This window comes from Asparagus officinalis, chromosome 4 (genome assembly GCF_001876935.1).
Source record: "Asparagus officinalis chromosome 4, Aspof.V1, whole genome shotgun sequence".
Classification (NCBI taxonomy): Eukaryota; Viridiplantae; Streptophyta; class Magnoliopsida; order Asparagales; family Asparagaceae; genus Asparagus; species Asparagus officinalis.
This window is the reverse complement of record NC_033797.1, coordinates 95,582,746-95,605,485: the sequence shown is the minus strand read 5'-3', so window position 1 is coordinate 95,605,485 and position 22,740 is coordinate 95,582,746. Positions and strand designations below refer to the sequence as shown.

General features: G+C 39.1%; 1 protein-coding gene across 1 annotated transcript; it reads right to left on the bottom strand.

Moving 5' to 3' along the window:
• LOC109837873 (nicotinate phosphoribosyltransferase 2-like) lies at positions 3,777–21,587 on the bottom strand. The gene is made up of 8 exons (XM_020406248.1): positions 21,306–21,587; positions 20,112–20,170; positions 18,781–18,955; positions 16,206–16,340; positions 16,033–16,131; positions 15,648–15,756; positions 4,425–4,537; positions 3,777–4,339 (listed from the first exon to the last, which is right to left on the bottom strand). The coding sequence occupies exons 2-8, from the start codon at positions 20,165–20,167 to the stop codon at positions 4,262–4,264; spliced, it is 765 nt and encodes a 254-aa protein (XP_020261837.1). The 5' UTR covers positions 20,168–20,170; positions 21,306–21,587; the 3' UTR covers positions 3,777–4,261.

Genomic DNA, 22,740 nt, shown 5'->3' with positions numbered 1-22,740 from the left:
CAGACCGGCCCGACCATAATGGCCATATATGGGTTTTAACCGTTTTGCCCCTTAAAACGATCAAAATGTGAGGGCTTTTTTGTCATTTGCCTAGAGGGCTGCCTCTATAAATAGAGAGGAGTTTTTACTTCTTATCCTTACACCAAAACTCTTCTACTTCTTTCTAATACTCTCTTATACAATATTATACTCTCTTATAACCTCTTATATTTTCTAATACTTCCATCAAATGGCTTCTGGATCTGAATATGAAGAGCAAAATCTATCTCCAATACTTCCATCAAATGGCTTCTGGATCTGAATATGAAGAGCAAAATCTATCTCCTACTGATCTAGAAATGAGTCCTCCTACAACAACTACTCCTCTTACCGGTGTTAATCCTGAATCTGGTGGCGACGAATCTGCACCAAGAGCTCCTAAAAGACCGAGATTCGACGTGTGAATTTTTTTTGAGAAGATAGACGTCACCAAAGATGAACACGGTAGGATCATCACCGAGAAGGCTAAATGCACACCAATAGCTCCTAAAAGGCTGAGATTCGGTGTTAATCCTGTGACTAGGGGAGCGACGGCAGTGGCGAGCAAGTGCTTCTCGGCCTCTGCGCGCTCGGATTCTAGGGCCTAAGAGCCGACCCCGCGTCTGACTCAGATGAAAAGGAGCGCTCTAAAGTAGGAGTTTGGGTTGGGGGAGGAGAAGTTTGGAGAGGAGAGAGGAGTAGGGGGAGGAGTTGGACATCGGTGAAGTTGGAGAGAGTGCGAAGTGGAGATGTGGTGATTTTTGGGTTTTTGGGCGAACTGCACGGGACTAGTAGTCCCGTGCAGTTCGAAAACTGCAAAATCGACCCTTTCCGCTGAAAGGGTCGATTTTGCTGAATTTTTTTAAATGGTCAATATTACTTATTAATTTTGAAAAACGGTCGTTTTTTCAAATTTTGTCCTAAAAAATATCATATTTCCCTCTATTCTATTAGAAAATAACAATGCATACAACTAATTCTTTTTTCCTAAGAATTCTCATCAAATTAAAACTATTCATGTCTATAGTTAGAAAAATTTACACATTAAAATTAGAAAACTTGAATAATCAAATTTTTGCTAATTCTAATCTGGTCATAACAATCCACAATTAAAAAAAAATCAAAAAATGTTATAGAACACTCTTTAATTTTTTAAAGACTGAATTCAATAAGCCGCCCATATCTTTGCAAATTTAGCACTACATACCCAAAATATTTAAAACTCACAGAAAACCCCCAAAATGTTTTATTATTATTTTTTGCACTTAATGGGGTTATGTTATAATTTCAAATTGACAAATTTGGCCCTCAAGACTATTATATACCCCTCAATCCTTTGTATTTGCATCTTAACCCATAAAATTACAAATAATTCCTAAAAAATACAAAAATTTTAATAGCTTCCTAAAAAATCTAAAATTGCAAACAACATGTAGAAAATTTTGAATGATACAAGCAAACAACATGTAGAAAGTTTTGAAAGATACAAGCAATTCCCTTTGAATTACTTTAGAGAAAACTCCCTAACAAATTAGGATACACAAACAGACCCCTAAAAATTAAAGAAAATTACATATATATAGCCCCTGAATAATCTGAAATAAAAAATAAAACTGCTAAAAATATAAATATTGCAAAAACACCCTAAAATTCTAAAATTATTCATGACCCGCAGAAAATTTATAAATTGCAAGCAACTCCAAGAAAAAAAATTAAAAAACTACAATCAACTTCTGTAAAAATCTAAAAATAACAAACGACTCCGCAAAAAATTAAAAAGCTAAAAAACCCATAAAAAAGATGAGAATTACAAAAAACCCATAAAAAACAAATGATAAATAACATAATGAGAAATCTAAAATTGTAAATAGCCGCCTAAAAAATTTGCAAAGAGACCCTATAAATTAAAAAAAAATAAGAAACCCAAACAAATCCTAAAATTTGAAAATTACAAAAACACTAAAAAATCTAAAATTATAAACAAACCCCATTAAAATTTAAAAATTATAAACAACCACTTTAAAAAATCCAACTACAAACAAACCTCTAAAAAATTCTAAAAAAATTATAAACATCCATTATTGGGAGTTTTCTGCCAAAACTTATTGGGGAGGTAATGACAAAACATAAAACTTATTGAAATTTCTGCCAAAATCTATTGGGGGTCATTTGGTCATTTGACTAAAGATGAACTAATGGTGTTAAATTGTGGGATGTTTCTGCAAAAGATATTAGGATTTATACAGAGTTTCAAATATATTGGGGACTTCGTTCCAATCACCAAAACTGACTTGGGATTTAGTGAAATTTTCCCATAGTTTAGTTTTTAATTTTTTTGATATATTACCCCCAAATTGTTTGTATTTCTAAATGTACCTGCAAGTCATGATAAATATAAAATTTTCCCCAAATTGTTTTATTCCCTCAACTTTATCCCTCATTTAACTTTAGCCAAAACAGAAAAGCAAATCCACCCATACGAGCACGAGCTTAACACTTCTTGGTTAGATGGAAATATTGTTTTCAAGAAAGAAAATATAATAATAATAGCGCCACTTGTTAACACCACACCCAATGGCATCTCTTCATTACAGCATAGGTGAATAGATATGACCTTTTGCGTCTTGTGTACAATTATGCACGCAAATCAAGTTATTACACTAAGGACCTGTTCGTTTGCCATAAAAAAACTGGGAAATCAAAGAAATAGAAAACTATTTCTAAGAAAAATAGGTTTTTGACTTGTTTGGTTGGCTAAAAAAAAGGAAATCAAAGAAATGGAGATGAGATGAGTTGAGTTGTCACATTATTATTGGATGATGTGAGTGATTTTTTAACATTTCTAGTTTTGATGTTGTTCGGTTGGCGAAAAAAATAAGGAAACGAGTTTGTAGGAAACCTAGTTCCTGTAGTTTTCTAGTTTTCTTTTGTTCGGTTCATTCTTAAAAATAAGAAATGAAATGAGATGAGATGAGTTGTCATTGTATTATTGGGTGATGTGAAGAAAGATTAAGAAAAGTGTTTTCATAAGTTTTTGGGATGAAAACTAAGAAATGAAATGTTAATGAGATGAGGTGAATTGTTATAATATTTTATTGGATGATGTGAGTGATTTGAAATGATGAGAAGAGATGAGTTGAGTGATGTTTGGATGAAAATAATATTTTATTAGATGTGGTGGATGAGTGGTTAGATAAAAATAATATTTTATTAGATGATGTGGATGAGTTGTTGGATGAAAATAATATTTTATTGGATGTTGTGGGTGAGTTTTAGGGATGGAAATGGAAGAAATGAGTTATTTTGAGATTTCCACCTTTTCCATTTCCATTTCTTGGTTTTTAGAAAACAAACGAACAGGCCCTAACTAAAAACATAGGAATGAAAAAAAAAAATGATCCATTTGAGTAGAAAGTAAAGAATAAAGATCAGAAGTCCAAGATACAATAAATTTGGATACAGATTGCTGACCGTTCATTTTGCAGGAAAAGGACATGTTTTGTGGGCGATGCTGGTGACCGTTCAACTTACAACCTTCATTTGGCTGTTAGCAAGTTGGTGCTTAATATGAGCCTTAAAACAATGCTAGTCAAAAGAAATAAGAACCATCTCTCATTAGATCTAATCATTAGTAGCGTTTGAGCCTTAAACACTGTTAGTCAAAGAAAATAAGAACCATCTCATTAGATCTAATCATTAGAAGCATAAGCAAGTTAATCAATGCGCATTCTCAGACAAAAGACAAAAGACAAAAGACAAAAGACAAAGGAAACAACATTATTCATGTCTTTTCCTATTCCTGTCACAATCTATGCCACAACCTCCAATCAATCAACATTTGTCCAAACAAAAAAATACAGCAAAAGATAACAAAATTCTCATCAAGAAAACAAAAGGATGAGCTGTACAGACAAATATCGGTGTCTTTATTATTCCCTCTTCGGCTGTGGGCTTGCATGCAGCATATGGCCTCTTCATTATTGTATGATCTAAAGAATCAAGTGAATGACTGACGGTAACTGAACAAGTTGTACATACATACTGAAAAATAATCCCCCTTATTTGAATGAACAATCTATAACCTAAATGACGATTCTTAACAAAACAAGTTGCTACAACAGGACATCTGATATACATTTTACATTCTCATATCTAAGTAAAAAATAAATTATGGGCAAAAAACTTTTTGGACATTTTAATACTGTTGCTATGACGGTCTATTAAATTTATCTCCATCTCTCGCTTACTGCAGTTCGCCAACTGGTGCTTCATTGAGCCATAGAAAATGAATGAAGTCGTACAACTTTGCGCTCACGCTGACCTATTAAAGATGAGCAAATATGTATTTAATTTTCAGTTATAATTGTTCTTGTTACCTAGTTCAGGATCAAGAAAGGCCACATTACCTTATATGGGGTTGGATTTAACCTCCTCATGTGATCAGGTCGCATTTGTTCCAGCTGCTGCATGCAACGATCTCTAATCTTTTTCAATGGAGGTAGTTCTTCTCTCAATTTACCTTCAAGAAGAGGAAGAAAATTGAGAAACCTACGATTATTTACTAATATTTCATACTCTTTGGTCATCGAAGGTATATGACAAATATCATACAAACAAGAGAAACAGACAAACAAAAATCACTCCCCTTCCTTCCTCACACCCCCAACACATATATATGAAGTAAAAGGTAAACATTCCTGACATTTTACGACATTTTAATACCACCTAAGCCAGAGGGTAGGTGTGCATAGAATCTAGATACAGTTCGGATATGACATTTACCATATCCATATCCCCTTTCTAAAAACAGATATGAATGCAAATATTTATTGGTAAGTCATATCTATATCCGTAGTAAACTGAAACAAATACAGTTCGCATTGAGTGAAGCGGATATGGATATGATCACTGATTTAAATCACATATTTGGGAAACGGGTATGACTTGGATATGAATCGGATATGACCAAATATATGAATAATCACATAGAATAAGATATTATGTACAATTGGAATAACTTATCTAGCATTTTCCATATCCATGTCTGCTTATAGGTTACAGATACAAACACATTTTGGTAAGAAATATTCATAAATGTATCCGTGATAGCTGGAAAAATATTATATGAATTAAATATTATGAGTTACAGATAAAACATATTTCGGTAAGAAATATTCATAATTGTATCCGTGATAATCGGAAAAGATATGAATTAAATATAAGAAAAGTGGATACATATATTATTCAGATACAAGAAAAGATACATATGAATTCCGTTATAAGCATAAATTTTTTTAATTCCTTAGATGGAAGCTAACTTAGAATTTGAATTGGAAAAATACACAAGACATAGCTGATTTAGAATTTGAATTGAAAAATACAATAGACATAGAAACTAAAAATAATGTAAAAGAACTAAATGTAACTTTTTGGTGGATCAACTTGTGTTTGCTTGAAAGTAACACTCTCTAGATTTAAAAGAACTAAATGTATTTTTGTTGGATAAACCTGTGTTTTCTTGAAAGTAACACCCTCTAGCTTCATGATAGTAAACTACAAAGAACTAAATATGATTTTATTTTACTTGTTTCTTTCTTTGTTGGGACTTGGGAAGTGTGTGCATTTAGTTAATTAATAAGCCCAACATTCAAGTCTTTTCTGACAAGAAGAGTCACATGACCCGCTCACCCACGTGTGGATCCATCCGTATAATTTATTGCCTGAGAATCTGGATCTGGATCCGGATCCGGTTTTTTCGAACAAAACTAAATCTATATATGTATCCGCCTTTACCTGCATATTGATATCTAAATTCAGATCCGTATCCAATTGGATCCTGATTTTGATATCCGAATTTGCACCAAATTCGACTACGGATGCGGATCAGACTGGATAAATGAAATCCATTTTGCACCTCTACTAGGGGGTTGGTTATCGTCCATTTTCCTATAAAATTCATCCTCATGTTTAATGATGGTTATGTGCTATGTTACCTGGGTACTTCTATTTGAAGTACCTGTACCCGAGACTCATATTCGTACCCACACCGACACTTCCTTGAACAGACAAAAACACTGATATCTCTCAAACCGGAGGGAATCTGGCGAAACGGACGGCGACAAACCGAACTTTGGTGGGTTTGGTCGGCTCCATCTTGTCGAGAAGTCGATTTGATATATAATTCATCCAATTTCGACTTACGGTTTGAAAGTTATGGTCTGTTCTTCGTAGTATGTTCTGGAGCTCGCCTAAAGAGTAAGCTCGCCTGCAAAGGAGTTTAGCTCGTCTGAATGCTTGAAGCTTTAAGCTCACCGGAATGAGGCTGACTAGCCTGCATAGCCTCGCCTACCAAGCTCGCCTGAAGGCCAAGCTCACCTGACAGTTGGAAGCTCGCCTGACAGCTGGAAGCTCAGCTACATGATCCAAGCTCGCCTAAAGGCCCAGCTCGCCTGACAGCTTGGAGCTCGACTGACAGCTTGGAGCTTGCCTAAAGGCCAATCTCACCTGACAGCTTGAAGCCCCGCCTAAAAGTCGAGCTCGTCTGACAGCTTGAAGCCCGTCTAAAGGCCAAGCTCGCCTGTACGCTTGAAGCTCGCCTGCATGCTTAAAGCTGGCCTGCACAAGGCAAGTTCGTCCGCAAGCTTGCCAAGTCCACCCACATGAGGCATGGGAGAGGTCACTTCCCACGATTTAAGTGAATGATTATGATTCTCCTTATGGCCATACCCAGTATGGGAATTATCACTTCCTATGATTTACGGGATTGGTTATCCTCATGACTATACCTAGCATGGGAATAGTCATTTCCCATAATTTAAGGGAGTGAGTACACCCACTCCCAATGATTGAAGGGAGTGGTCATGACTCTCCTTGGCTATTTATAAGTCACTTTTGGCTACATAAAAAAAGTCTTTAGGCCAGAAGCCGACCTCCTTCTTTTGAGAAGAGCTTGACATCTTTAATCTCTTGTGGTTAGCTCTCTCTTGATCTGGCTACTAGAGGCTCTTCTTTAGTCTTGCACGAAGAAAAGACAACACACAGGGCGGCCTGACTTTGGCTTTCGAGAGAATCGAGCCCAAGCATTTCTTGGGCGTTCGGTCCTTGATCTTCTCTTGCTCTTAGCATCTTCCACCTCAGGGGCTTGTTAGCCGACAGGAGAAGACTGGACATTCTCCACCTCTCCATGTTGGCATTCTTGAAACTCTTGAGGGAGATTCAAGAGAACCGAACATAAGCACTTCTTGAGCAGTCGGTCATTGATTCTTGGCTCGGGTACTCAACTCTGATCAGGCTTCTACCACGCGACGAAGCTCATCGGCAGTCTCGTTCGACTCTTCAGGAGAAGAAGACAACACCTCGATATCTTAGCATTTTTGGCCTACAAGCACAAGCCCTTGTTTTGCCTCAGTTGATCGAACTCAACCAAGAGCTTCTACCGTGCACTGAAGCTCAACTGCAACTTCGTTCGGATCGTCCAATGGAAGCAAACTCGACGCAAGCATTCGAGGAAAGCGTCATATCGCTACCGAAGAAACCAGATTAAACAAGAAGAACATTCTCTTTGCTTCTATTGTAATTTGATTTTTAATTTGTAATAAGCCATTCTTATCAATACAAATTCTCAAAGAACCATTTTACGTCCTACAGAAGATGACAACTCCGCTGGGGATAACCATTCATTCAGATGAATTGGTGGTGGCGCAGTTCGACAAAGTTGCTGTATGGACCATCGTTGAGTCCTTCCCCATCAAGTTCGATCAAGCGAAGTACGGAGAATACTTGTTTTCGGCTTCTTCTTGTGGCAAAACGTCACGCAAGTGCCGCAAAGTCTTGCGAACGACTCAGCCACAATCCAAAATGCCCGGGAGCTTTACCCGAGTAATCGCTGGGGGTTTCATTCCACACAAGACGATTGATGCCGACAAAAAGGCCAAGAACGAACGCCAAGTTCCTAATTCCGACGAACTACGTCAACCATGCGAGCCTACCTACTCAGGCGGGCTTCGCTTCATTGGAAAAGTTACCAAAATTGGTGAACTCAGTGTTTCAGGCGAGCCTAGCAATTTAGGCGAGCCCCATTCTATAAGCAATGTTTATAATTACTGGGTGAAACCGCTTCAAATATAAGCGAGCCCACCAATTCAAGCGGACTATTGCATATTTACAAGCCACGTTTACCAATTCTAGTGAACCAAGCAAATCAGGCGAGCCCCCCCAATGTAAGCAGGCTCCTCTTTACGGGTCACATTCCAAATTTTGGCGAACTGCGCCAATCAGGTGAGCCCACCTACTCAGACGAGCTTCGCTCCATTGACGATATTCCCAAATTTGGTGAGCTGCCCAAATCAGACGGGTTGCCAAAATCAGGCAGGTTGCCAAAACCAGGCGGGTTGTCAAAATCAGGTGAGCCCTATAATTCAGACGTTCTTCGCGCTAAAGCTTCAAATGCTAGCGAACTTCGCCTTTCAGGCAAAGACCATAAGACAGGCGAACCTCGCCTAAAAGGGCAACAGCTAGCACCCCGCCTGCAAGCAACGGTAGTTCGCCAAACGGGAGAACGTCGTCTGAAAGAACTAGAGGTTGAACCTCACCAGCAGGCTCAACCTCGCCAACAAGCTGAAGTTCGCCCAAGCAGACAAACTTCGCCTGACAATGAAGTTCGCCAGACAAATGAACTTCGCCAAATACGCCTACAACTGAAACTCGCCAACACATGCAAGTTCGCCAAGCAGCCAAACTTAGCCAACAGGCCCGAGTTCGCCAAGCAGCTGAACTTCGCCAACAAGCCTAAGCTCACCTGTCAAAACGAACTCGTCGGATTTCAACACTTGGTAATTTCTCCAAGTATTCTTCCAAGTGCACTCTTGAGCCTTCTTCTCGTAAGCATTCAACTAGTCCTTCAGACGTTAGGGGTTGTCATCATCAACCTATGGTGTACCTCAGAGAGCGCTTGACTCACAGATGCACTATTCATGAGGCAATTCCTCAGTGTCACTACGTGATGCTTATTGCAGCGGTACCCGCTGAGTGCCGGTGTGCTGAATGGTCAAAACCATCAGTTCTCGAGATCCTCTCTCAGCAACATGCAGAGATAAGACCTCTTTGCTAAAGGTGCAATTGTCAGAGGAGACGAGCACCGCATGACTTGGATCTCCTAATGGCAACTGTCAAGGCAAGTCCAAGGTGAAAGATTCAAGACTTTTCTGATCCTAAATTCTCACTGGAACTGAAAAACCTCTCTATCGAGTATGAAGGTGTTTACCAGCACACCTGTACAAAAAAAGGGGTTGTCATGCCTCATGACTATAGGCGTTTAGCCTCCGTTTCTGATGACGATTGCTCGGCAGTAGCAACGTCTCAGACCTTAAGCTCAATACAAAGCGGGCGTGCAAATGTGCACATGGATGGAATCCCGGATGATATAGCCATTTAGTTTGATGAGCACCGAGCTGCAATCAACGCCATGAAGGAGATGCTCGAGAAACTTCTGCGTAAGAAGAAGAAGAGAGCACCGCGGGCTCCCTCGAAGTTCTCAAGCAAGGGTAAAGAGCGAGAACTTAATCCCGGGTCACCCTCTGACTTGTCGTCAAAGTCTTTAGAAGGGACATCATATTCTGACAGCAATCCACGAGGCAAAAGGCTTGACGAGTTCTAGAGTGAACTCGACGCCTTAAAACTCCAGAATCATGTAAGCAAGTTGGGGGTTGTCAGACCGTATCCGACCGAATGAGACACGGTCTCCTACCCGGCAAAATTTACACCATTGAACCTCATACAGTTCGATGGTAAAGGTTCTCCTACCCAGCATATCTACTACTTCCAAACGCAAACTGGACACATAATAGGAAACGATCCCATTATGATTCGACTGTTCATTGGTACATTCAAGAGGGTCGCTTTTGAATGGTTCCGCATATTAGAACCTAGGTCCATCACTTGCTAGAAGGACATAGAAAGACTCTTCATGACCAGATTCTTCGATAATGACACAGAAATATCTATGGTCACCCTGCTAGCCGAAAAGCAGAAGAAGACAAGAGTCTATAAGCAGCTTTGTCAAGAGATTCAGGAACCGATCGCTTCATACACGTGATCAAGTTTTTCGAGATCACCCTTATCGGGATGTGCCGGAACAATCTCTCCATCGACATACTCTCCAATATGGGTATTGTTGAAGCTTGCTCATGAAAAGACTTTATTCGCCAAGGAGAACAAGTCGAAAGCATGCTCAAACAAATGGATGCTGAAGAGCCATGTGAATTTCAAGGAGGTAATGACCAATGCAATTTTACTTGGTAGTAGAAACCACTTCCTCATCCAAACCCTTTTCAAAACGAAATGGGAAATACTTCGAAGCCCATGCTGGCATCTGCGAGGCCCACCAGCTCGGACCTAAACTACGGGACCGAGTGCGAAGGCTTGACTATCATGGGCCAAGAATGATCAGCGACGTCGTTGCCTATGCCAAACAATGTCGCACCGACGGCTGGAGGACCTGCATCCGATGACAACTTCATACCCATTCGTAGTGGAGACGGTCTACTCGAATGGGGCTCATCGCCTTGTCAATCAAAACGATGACAAGAGCGAAGGCCTACCAACGAAAAACTTCTGAAGTACTTATCCATAGGCTTCTGAAGGAAACTGTGCGAAATACCATCAAGCAATGTGTTGGCACAAAAGAGGAGTTCAACCTCCACATACTACGAGGGCAACCAAGGTAGATATTTCATTCATTCCTGCCTTCCAAACACACTTTTTGGTCAAACCTTCCTACAGTTTGGGCCAAAGCCAAAATCCCCTCTCGATTCCTTCCACGAACAAGAGGTCCATTTTCAAATCAAACGATTAAACCTTTAACCAGTTAGGGTCGTTCCAAGTTCCTCACTCGGTCAAACATTCCTACAGTTAGGACCAAAACCGGAATCCCCTTTTGATAAACGAGAGCTCTTCACCACAAAATCTATCATATTAACAATCACCTCTGATAGTACAATTCCCTCGCCAATCCTTTTCAACAGGACGATGGGTCCACAAATTTATCATGTTAACAGTCACCTCTGATAGTACAATTCCCTTGCCAATCCTTTTCAACAGGACGACGAGTCCACAAAATCTATCACGTTAATGAATAATGATTACCTCTCATAGTACAATCAGCTTACCACTCCTCTTTAATAGGATGGTAAGTTCACAAAATTGCTCAAAATTGCAATAAATTCTTGTCACGTTAATAATCACCTCTGACAAAATCAATTTACCGACTCTCTTCAATAGAGCGATAGGTCCCCAAAATCTTATTCAAATCACAAGTACCCAAATCCTGTCATGTTAACACTACACCTCTGATAATCCACTTATCAATCCTTTTTAACAGGATGATAAGTCCACAAAGTCGCTCCGATCACGATAATCCTATCATGTTAACACTACACCTCTGATAATCCACTTATCAATCCTCTTTAACAGGATGATAAGTCCACAAAGTCGCTTTGATCGCGACAATCCTGTCATGTTAACACTACACATCTGACAATCAACTTATCAATTCTCTTCAACAGGATGATAAGTCCAATTTTGCCGATCTCGTTGGCGATCATTAGCTACAACTGAAGAGTTCAATTTTGCCGAGCTTGTTGGAAGGCTCCTCACTCCGTCTGAACAAGGATCATTCTGCAGGTCTTAAGATCTAAAGAATTCCAGACCTCATGCAACCGAATTTGGGTCTGAAAATATTAGAGGGGGGTTTGTAGGTAATAAAAATTATCTTTATCCCTGCATAGCAAATTGGAACAAGCAAAAGAGCTCAACTGTCCATCTGAGCGAAGTCAGGCCCACCTGAAAGTAAAGTTCATCTGAATGCTTGACTTCACAAAACAGATAAAAACGCTGATATCTCTCAAACCAAACGGAATTTGGCGAAATGAACGACAGCAAACCAAAATTTGGTTGGTTTGGTCAGCTTTGTCTCGTCGAGATAGTCGATTTTCATATATAATTCGTCCAATTTCAACTTACGCTTTAAAAGTTATGACCTGTTCTTCGTAACATGTTCTGGAGCTCACCTGAAGAGCAAACTCGCCTGCAAAGGAGTTTAGCTCACCTAAAAAGCAAGCTCACCTGAAGGCTTGAAGATTTAAGCTCGTTTGAATGAGGCTGGCTCTCCTGCATAGCCTTGCCTGAAGGCCAAGCTGACCTGACAGCTGGAAGCTCGTCTGCATAAGCCAAGCTCCCCTGATAGCTTGAAGCTCTCCTGCATGAGCCAAGCTCGCCTGAAGGCCAAACTCGCCTGACAGTTTGGAGCTCGTCTAAAGGCTATGCTCGCCTGACAGCTTAAAGCTCGCTTGATAGCTGGAAGCTTGCCTGTATGCTTGAAGCTTGTCTGCACAAGACAAGCTCGCCCGCAAGCTTACCAAGCCCACCCACTTAAGGCATGGGAAAGATCACTTCTCACGATTTAAGGGAATGATTATGATTCTCCTCATGGTCATACCCAGTATGGGAATTATCACTTCCTATGATTTACGGGATTGGTTATCCTCATGACTATACCCAGCATGGGAATAGTCACTTCCCACAATTTAAGGGAGTGAGTACACCCACTCCCAATGATTGAAGGGAGTGGTCATGACTCTCCTTGGCTATTTATAAGCCACTTTTGGCTACATAAAAAAGGTCTTTAGGCCAGAAGCCGACCTCCTTCTTTTGAGAAGAGCTTGGCATCTTTAATCTCTTGTGGTTGGCTCTCTCTTGGTCTGGCTACTAGAGGCTCTTCTTTAGTCTTGCACGAAAAAAAGACAACACCAGGGACGGCCTGACTTTGGCTTTCGAGAGAATCGAGCCCAAGCATTTCTTGGACGTTCGGTCCTTGATCTTCTCTTGCTCTTAGCATCTTCCACCTTGGGGGCTTGTTAGCCGACAGGAGAAGACTGGACATTCTCCACCTCTCCATGTTGGCATTCTTGAAACTCTTGAGGGAGATTCAAAAAAAAACCGAACCCAAGCACTTCTTGGGTAGTCGGTCATTGATTCTTTGTTCGCGGGAAAAATCGTAGCTTTCATTGATTCCATTGCACACTCTTGTAATAGTTTATCGATTACAAAAATCCGATCTTTTTATAAGATCCGGTTACAACGAGATCAAAAGAAAAAGAAAATTACAACTCTTTCCTTATTTGTCGAACAAATCACGAGCTCCTGTTTTGCGGTCGCTCGCTTCTGTGGGTTCTTCGCCTGCGCCGGGGTTTATCCGTGGACCACCGCGCGATCTAGATCCGGTTAGATCTAAACGGTATGACGGGTATTATCTCGCAAAGGAAATAATAGCCGGGGGGATTAATTCACCAAGGAAATAATCGCCCTCTCCAAGATCCCGTCGCCGTTGCTGCACCCGTGCCCCGTGACATCCCAGCGGCATCCAAGCAGGTTGAAGCTGCAGATCCAGATCTGCCCTTCGCTGTAAGGACAAGTGTTGAAGGTGCTCCAGCTGTGTCAAAGAGGACGCGCCAAAGACGGCGCCAACGCCTTGCATGACAATTGGCCAAGGCCGCAGAATCGATGGATGGGATCCGCTGCAATGAAGATCTGAAGTCCAGACAGCGCCAAGAGCAACAACGGCGCATAACCACCTCCTCCTCTAAGGCGGCTGGGTTTTGGCCGAGCCACCTAGAGGTGGCTCGGTTTTGGCCGAGTCCTTCAGGTGTTGTGCCGTGTTGTCCGTTATCCGGTTTTATGGTTTTTCCAAGTTTTACTGTTGATCTGGACTCTGATTTGGTGTCCGGATCCTGATTTGACAGTAAATCCGCCTTGGTGTTTGAGTTCGAATCTGTTCTATGGTTGGATGACTCGTTGACTCCCCGAACCGTTGGCTTGATTCCGCACGCGAATGGATGCATTCCGTTGCTTGCGTGCGATTCGTTAACCTCGTCACCTCGTTAATCCGCTTCGTTGCGTGTCACTTGGCTTCAGTGTTGTGGACTGACGCTCGTGTTTAGATACGTCACCCGATGGTTCGTCAGTTTGTGCCGAGCTGTGCTAAGGGATCTATAAGCAATTTTATACGCCTACATTCTTGGCTCGGGTACTCAACTCCGATCAAGCTTCTACCACGCGACGAAGCTCATTGGCGGTCTCGTTCGACTCCTCAGGAGAAGAAGACAGCACCTCGAGATCTTGGCATTTTCGACCTACAAGCACAAGCCCTTGTTTTGCCTCAGTTGATCGAACTCAACCAAGAGCTTCTACCGTGCACTAAAGCTCAACTGCAACTTCGTTCGGATCGTCCAAGGGAAGCAAACTCGACGCAAGCATTCGAGGAATGCATCATATCGCTATCGAAGAAACCAGATTAAACAAGAAGAACATTCTCTTCGCTTCTGTTGTAATTTGATTTTTAATTTGTAATAAGCCATTCTTATCAATATAAATTCTCGGAGAACCATTTTACGCCCTACAAGGTGCGAACTCAATTATATAATACATGTTTTAATTAAAATACTAGTCATAAACTTCTTGGATATATATCCTACACTTAACATACTCTACCTCAGACTCGTTGCACATGGGCCAGGCTTGTTTCTGCCTAGACCTATTTCAGAACTAAGATTTTAAGGGGTCATTTGGTATCTAGCTTAAAAAACGCTTTTTCGATTTATAATCTACATAATAAAAGAAACATAAAAATGTTCTAGGAAATTTAATTCTTAGAATATGTTAATGAAAAAACAATATTAACCTCATAGTCATTAATCTCAATATACCTATATACATATATATACAATACAAAGACACATATATAATTGTGTCCAACTACCCTACCTTTTACAAAATTTTCTGTCCCGTACTCGTACCAATACCTGTACTCGTACCCTTTCCCATGCAACTTAGATTAAGTATAGGCTCATAAACTAGATTATCATATCATATTACATAATTTAATACACATATCCCTGTAGAAATCCCTTGACAACATCGTACAGGATCCGTTCCTATATCATTTATTTCTCCCAAGATTAAAAATATACGTACAATCTTCTCAAAAACTTAAAAAAAAAACTAATATAATAAAGTAAATAAATATAACACAGACAAGATCTAATTGCAGCAACTTCCCCAGAGAAAAGGCTAAAAGATGCCCAACCTTCATTTTTATGATTTAAACAGTTTCTCTCCTGCCTTAAAATCATGGAGGGAAACACCTCTTGGTTTTAATTACAATGAGGAATTCCATGTGCCTAGAGATTGTTAGATTCCAAATGAGGAACAAGACGTTAGACCACTCTTATGGAATCCCAGAAATGGAAAAACCACACATCTCTAAGTCAATTCTAATTCAATGGAAAAGACTGAATTATAATTTGAATAGTCATTGGAATCAATAGTTATAGCAAACAACAAAGTGGTCTTCCTCAAATCCTTAACAGGAAAATGGTGTCATCTAATTATCAACACCAAACATGCTTTAAAAGGAAAATATAACATAACCACAGAAGAAAAGCATTAAGAGAAAGCGGTAGCACTGCAAATCACAAAGTTTAAGAAATGTGTAACATCGGCACAAATACAACCACAGAAAGAGATAAGAGTTTCTACGCACAAGATGATAATAGATAATGAAGTTAGGATCATACCTGATTTTCCAGCCCAGTAACACTTCATAAGTTCCTCAACATTCTGTGGCACTACATACGCCCTCTTTGATTCATTAAATGGATGACGACATAGAATACGCTCTCCTATCTGAAAATATCAATGTAAAATAATATTAACATGATGCATATTCACATACAAAAACTGCATTTATTGTCAGGAAAACTTATCCTCCCAAACTCAAGAGAAGTGCTTCACTATTGGTTCAACTCATGGAACTTCTATCTTTGATATAATTAAATGGTTTACAAGAAATTGCTGAACAATATGTTTTCTTCCAGCTTATGTGGTCAGATTTATCAACAAAAGCTTCAACTGAGCACCGTCAAGATTTAGCTTGAACCTAAAGAAAAGACAGCAACATACCTTAGGTGGTGGTTCATTTTCCCCAGTCATTATATCAACCAATGCATAGCCTTCTTTTCCATACAGTCTGAAACATCTCTTTTTACATGGTATGGAGACCTATGACCATAAATAACACAATCAGTCAGAATAAGTTAACAGGTAGTAACTCTAGCTTTTAGGCATAAATTCACCTTTGAAACATCTTCAGAAAGTTTGATTCGAGGCTGACTGTTTATTTCGACTAGTTTAAAAACACAACCAAGAGCAGCTTGGGAATAGCATGTAACAAGATATGTCCCAATTCCATAGGCATCAACCTCATGTCCCTGCATGTAAGTATTAAATTATTACCAAATATATCCGAGGGATTAGAAGATGATGTCTTGAACAATGAATAAAGAAACTTAATTGTTCGTACCTAATAAAATATAACATGAATAACGACCCCGAAGTGTAAATATTTGAGGGTTGCCACATAACTGTTAATACTTCCTACTACTTAGCAAAGCAGCCTCTAGCATTTCAACTCACAAAGTTTTTCTACTACATATTTTAGAGTCATTAGCAGTTAATCAGTATTAAGTTTTCATATCAATCAACAATTTCCATAACATCACCATATAATTCCAGGACCTTTGAGACAATAGGCAAACTGATATCAAGGCCATTCTGTAATGAAAATATCGTGCTTCTCGAGAAAGTGATAGAATACTGAAGGTGATTTTCTAGACATGCACTAATAAAAGCTAAGTTTCATAACTTCATAAGAACAGCATGGTTTGGAATGATAGCCATAAGAAAGTAACAGCAGATCTATAGCATATATCATAATGTAAAAGACTGAGCATAACAGATTCCTATTAAAATTATAATATTATGTAGAGCATTGTCAACAATGAGTAGGAAGAAGGCCCTTGGATTTTGAAAATAAGTGTTCACTGTTCAGAGATAAAAAGACCCAAAAAAGGATAAAAACTTGCAGGAAGATTTATCTTGGCTGAGAAGACCACGACAAAAAGGGAAAAGGTTCTGATAAACAAAGATCATAGGACCAAGTGGAAATTGGAAAATAATAATATTATTTACTATAGTACAACTCGCAAAACATTTGAAGTCTTTATACAAGTTCTCTTGATACAATTCCAATTTGACTCCATTCAAATAAAAGCTAGCGCGATAGTTATGACAACCTTTTAGCTTGTAAAATGAGAAATGCCTTGCAACACACAAACAAAACAAAAGAAAATACACCACGAAGATACATGCCTGCTCGTGTGTGCGTGCATGTGCATGAGCGCAGGCACACACACACTTCCTCTCCCAACCAAGTCCACCCAACCCATCCTCATATGCAGATGTTGGAAGATAAACCCCATGAATGCAGCCATTATGCCTCAGCGTATGACCGTGAATGGAATGTGATTCCATTTAGACATCTGGACTATGCTATCTCAAGGATATGAGAGGTGATTGTATAAAAAAAGATTTTATACCTATTCCCTTTGTTTAGACTCTTCCCTCATCAAGAGAATTAGGAGGGTTATATCTGTGGTCGAAAGATCTTAACTTGCACGACCAAAATGGTGCATCTTGATCATAGTTTCGGATATCAGAAACTGAAATGGGAAACAATATAGGATAAACACTTAAAACAAACATGGAAAATATTAAACACACATGAACATGCACACAAACACACAAAAATACACAGAGATATATACTCTCTGCTCATGTTGTAATGTCAACTTTTTTTAAGATTCTATATTCAAATGAAAGAAAGTGAACTTTCATAGTTTTCTTATATAAATGCTTCTTTAAATTCTTTAAATAATGATTATTTCTAAATTTTTACTTGGCTAAAACAATTAAAACAAACACGAAATAGATTGTCAATACAAGTTGACTAGTATATTTAGCAGGTGTCAAACAGGTGACATAAAAGTATAAGTGTGGCGTCTTAAAAGTAAATTGTTTCCGCATATTCTTGAAATATGGTATGTGGAAACTTGTTTTCCTCGAACACGAGTGTCCCATACAGATATATAGTCATCCATCAATGGTCTTTCAAAGTTTTACGATAAGGATATTTATTCTCATAATTATCTAAACCCTGAAACTGGGAACAATTCACAAATAGAGAGTTTACGCAGCAGTCAACCAGATGAACTTCAGAAGTACCCTCGGTATCTTCACATGCCAAAGCTGAAATCACTTTTGATGGGAGAAATACATGGGTGAAATTACGATGACACATGGCCACGATAATAGCTCCCCTCAGAAAGTAACATCAAAGAGCAAACGGTTGGCAAAATTCTAGTACGATAAAAGCAGTATTAAAGAAGGGGTGAAGACTAAGGATTACTCTTTGAATTAGATCCATTATACATAACAGAACCCTCATTATAAACCTCTGCAGTCTTTAATAATAAGCATTTCAAAAAGTCATGACAGACAAAACAAACTGAACAAAAAAAATTCCTAGAGTTAGGAGGAAGTGAACATTCCTTTATGAAGTGAACCTGAAACTTATGAATCTGAGATCTACCACATGCATAGACAAGCAAGTAAAAATCACTTGCAAAACAATTTCATTAATAATCGGGCATATTTACTACAGTTTTTGTTCAAAAGGAGCTCATTTCCATTTCTGAGCATCAACATGAACCTCTGAGAGATATTGATAAATGCCATATGACTTACAAATCTATGCGACAGACCAAAAAATCAATAAATATCACAGACAACCTTTGCAGTTGAATAGATTACCTGCTTGTTCAAGTGGTCGAGTGTTTCCTCATTAAGATCATTGCTAGCTGTAATAAAAGTTCTACTGAAACCAGGTACTCCAATTTCCTTTTCCACTGCACAAAAGAATTTACGAACCTGAACAGACAAATAGGCTAGATCACCAGAGTCCAACCTAATTCCAGAGGCTTTATACCTGCACATACATATAAATATCAGATATGAGACACATCAACAGGCCATTTATGTTTCTTGCAATAACATCATGTAAAATTCTAATATTGATAATGAACAAGTTTCAACAGCCTTCGAATGAAGTTGATGTTAGAGATAGAATAATGGATGTAGCTGTGCAAAGAGCATGTGATATGCACTCAAAAAGAAAGATTTCCGGTCATAATGTTAAAGTCAAACTAATGATTGCATCAAATTCTTCATATTTCTACTAGTTTTGTTTAAAACAACTTGCTGTTCTGTCATCGTCATCAATACAAAAACAGTGTAAAATGTGAAGCATCAAAGTCCTACTGTATTCTTTGCAAAAACAATAATCAAGAGGTAAGATAAATAATTTCCCTTGGGCAAAATATAAAACATGTAACCAATAAAATGCACCAAGCTAGCCAAAAAAGGAAAAAGAAAAGGACCTCCTTGCTTCCCAAGAGAAACTCACTGGTCATACAAAGAGAAAAAAGAAAGGGAAAGGGAAACAAAAGAATATCCGCACTATCAATTCTGGCTTCAATGTTGCAGGAAACTGGAAAAGCAATCCTTATCCTCTCCTTGGATAAAATGCATGCTATGTGGTTAATACATAAATCAACCACAACCCCTCCTCCACACACCCAAACACAAAAAAAGGAAAACAGCAGAAATAAGAATGGACAAAAAAAGAAGAAAAAGAAAAAAGAAGGAAGACATATCAAATTTAAACTACTGGATAACTGAATTATAAAAATGATATGTGCGTGTTCACCTATGCATCACCCACAATATAAGCATTGTAACAACACATTTTGTTTGCCTTAAAGCTCGAGACAAAAGTACTTCCAAAAGCATGTGGCATAAATACCTCAGTGTCAACATTTCTTCAATTAGTTATTCTCAATTCTTACTACTTTTCATCTCCTTACACCGATTGTTCCAATATATATGTTCACGCTTTACACCTGATAGATACTCTAAAGTACATGGTTTGAGCAGAACACTTACAGTTAAGAAATGACAAAGAAAGAGTTATTCATATATTATAATAATAAGCAAAAACAAGAAGTATCACGGGTAAGCCATAAATTTACTATGTCAACTCCTGGTAAAAACAATTATAGAGGGAGTTTAGGTCTGCAACTTACCCCAACTCATTAAGAGCTAAAGCGACTGCACAGAAGTTGGGAATTCCACTTCGCATAACCTGACGAATGGAATGTTTTTTAAAACTGTCAACAAAGTACCAATCAAGAAGATCCCTGTACTCTTCATATTTACTGATAGTGGTGATTATAATCATGATGAGGAAAGAACATGTTACAGAAAAATAACATGATATGAGAATTTACTAGGTTCAACAACGTGTGTATACTAAATAATTGGAAAGTGGAAATGCACAAATGAGTAACTCCATAATAAAGTCATGCCATCCTATCGATCTTCTTAAATTTTAGTCCCTCTAACCATTACATTAAAACTCTAAAGTTATGGTGAGGGTTGAGGATTATATTTTTAATATTCTAACATTCCCCCGCAGGTTGAACGCCTTTCTAATGGGTCGAAACCTAGACTCACGTAGCGGTGTCAAATTTTAGAAATTCTGCTTTAAATTCATGGCCGATGGTATTTGAACCTGGGTTGCTCTAAAACCATCTTAAATTTTAGTCCCTCTAACCATAACACCAAAATTCTAAAGTTATGGTGAGGGTTGAGGATTATATTTTTATATTCTAACAGATCTATTTCTAGGATATTGACATTAGATGTCAACACGTCACACCAACTCATGCTGAGGTCTGATTAAACCCAATCTGCACTTACAATAATTAAAAAAACCTACCAAATGCAGTCATGACACGTTTGTATCAAACCTAAACTGGTTATTTGGTATAAATTTAAGTTCTTTTTAACTCCAAGCTCCAGAAAGTTGCCTATGGTCTCATTTTGGACTTGCCAGATTATCCAGGGTTACAAAAGTCCTTCTTTAGGCTGAAAATTAGAATTTTCAGATTGAAATGCAGGAATCCATTGAGCATATTTCAAAGATATCATTGACAAATAAAAAATTATTGACAAAGATGAATGGGTGATTATCACAATCAACATACATATTCATGCACTGTATTAGAATATTCATGTGCCACATGATGTCTAGAAGCTACCGGCTTTCTTTTGGAAGCAAGAATCTTGATACCTATGCCACACATAATCTAGGCAAGCGTGCATGTGTATCCATGTACGTATCAGAGGAAATCCAATACCACATAATTATGAGAATAAGCGATGCAATAGGAGAAATAAACGTACAAATAAATAGATTGTGAAACCAGATCACTTACATCATACGTATCAACAAGGGCAAGGAATCCACTCGGAAATGCCAGCGCATATGAAATGAAAGCAGCCAGTTCACTTTGATTTGTCTCGCCAAATATACCACGTAATGAATCTGTCCTCTAAATCATGAAAGTATTTATATTTATATGATAATAACAATGGAACAAATGAAAATCAATATTAAATGTTGCAAGTAATTCACTGGGAACAAAAAGATATTTGAAGTAGAAGGTATAACACTATTTGTAGAATGGACAAATGTGTTAGCTTGCACATAGAATCCAAAATATTTTTTTCAATTGTGGGAAGCAATATACTCTGTGCTTTTAATCCTAAGGATAGCAGTGTTTCTAAGTGAGTTCCTCTTTACTCCAGACAGGTTAGATCTCCCGATTTATTGATCTAGATCCGGTCGGATCTACACGATATAACGGGTGTTATCTCACGAAGGAAATAACAGCCGGGGGGGGTACTAATTCACCAAGGAAATAATCGCCCTCTCGGGATCAAAGGCCAAGCTTTGATCTGGAGTAATACCGTATGGATCTCAGATCCGATTCCTCTCGAACTCCTGCCTTTTCTGACGTGGACGATCGCCGAGCACCGGATCTGAAAGAGCAAGTCTTCAAAGCTTCAAATCTCCAGGGCTCAGATCTCAATTCAGCAAAGCTTCACCGTCAAAAATTCCAACCCTTCACAAATGAGCCATCAAGTCCTATTTATAGGCACTCAGATCTGTGCCTTGGCACAGATCTGGCCGGCCACCCAGAGGTGGCTCGGCCATGGTGGCTCGGTTTTGGCCGAGCCACCTAGAGGTGGCTCGGTTTTGGCCGAGTCCTTCAGGTGTTGTGCCGTGTTGTCCGTTATCCGGTTTTATGGTTTTTCCAAGTTTTACTGTTGATCTGGACTCTGATTTGGTGTCCGGATCCTGATTTGACAGTAAATCCGCCTTGGTGTTTGAGTTCGAATCTGTTCTATGGTTGGATGACTCGTTGACTCCCCGAACCGTTGGCTTGATTCCGCACGCGAATGGATGCATTCCGTTGCTTGCGTGCGATTCGTTAACCTCGTCACCTCGTTAATCCGCTTCGTTGCGTGTCACTTGGCTTCAGTGTTGTGGACTGACGCTCGTGTTTAGATACGTCACCCGATGGTTCGTCAGTTTGTGCCGAGCTGTGCTAAGGGATCTATAAGCAATTTTATACGCCTACATTCTTGGCTCGGGTACTCAACTCCGATCAAGCTTCTACCACGCGACGAAGCTCATTGGCGGTCTCGTTCGACTCCTCAGGAGAAGAAGACAGCACCTCGAGATCTTGGCATTTTCGACCTACAAGCACAAGCCCTTGTTTTGCCTCAGTTGATCGAACTCAACCAAGAGCTTCTACCGTGCACTAAAGCTCAACTGCAACTTCGTTCGGATCGTCCAAGGGAAGC

What these genes read in the sequence shown, in the direction of transcription:
- LOC109837873 (XM_020406248.1), bottom strand. Translation starts at nt 20,167, where the DNA reads ATGCGAAGTGGAATTCCCAACTTCTGTGCAGTCGCTTTAGCTCTTAAT. An exon ending in TTAGCTCTTAATGAGTTGGG is followed by an intron (nt 18,956 to 20,111) that starts GTAAGTTGCAGA and finishes ATGTATGTGCAG; the next exon opens with GTATAAAGCCTCTGGAATTA. An exon ending in AAAATGAACCACCACCTAAG is followed by an intron (nt 15,757 to 16,032) that starts GTATGTTGCTGT and finishes TGATATTTTCAG; the next exon opens with ATAGGAGAGCGTATTCTATG.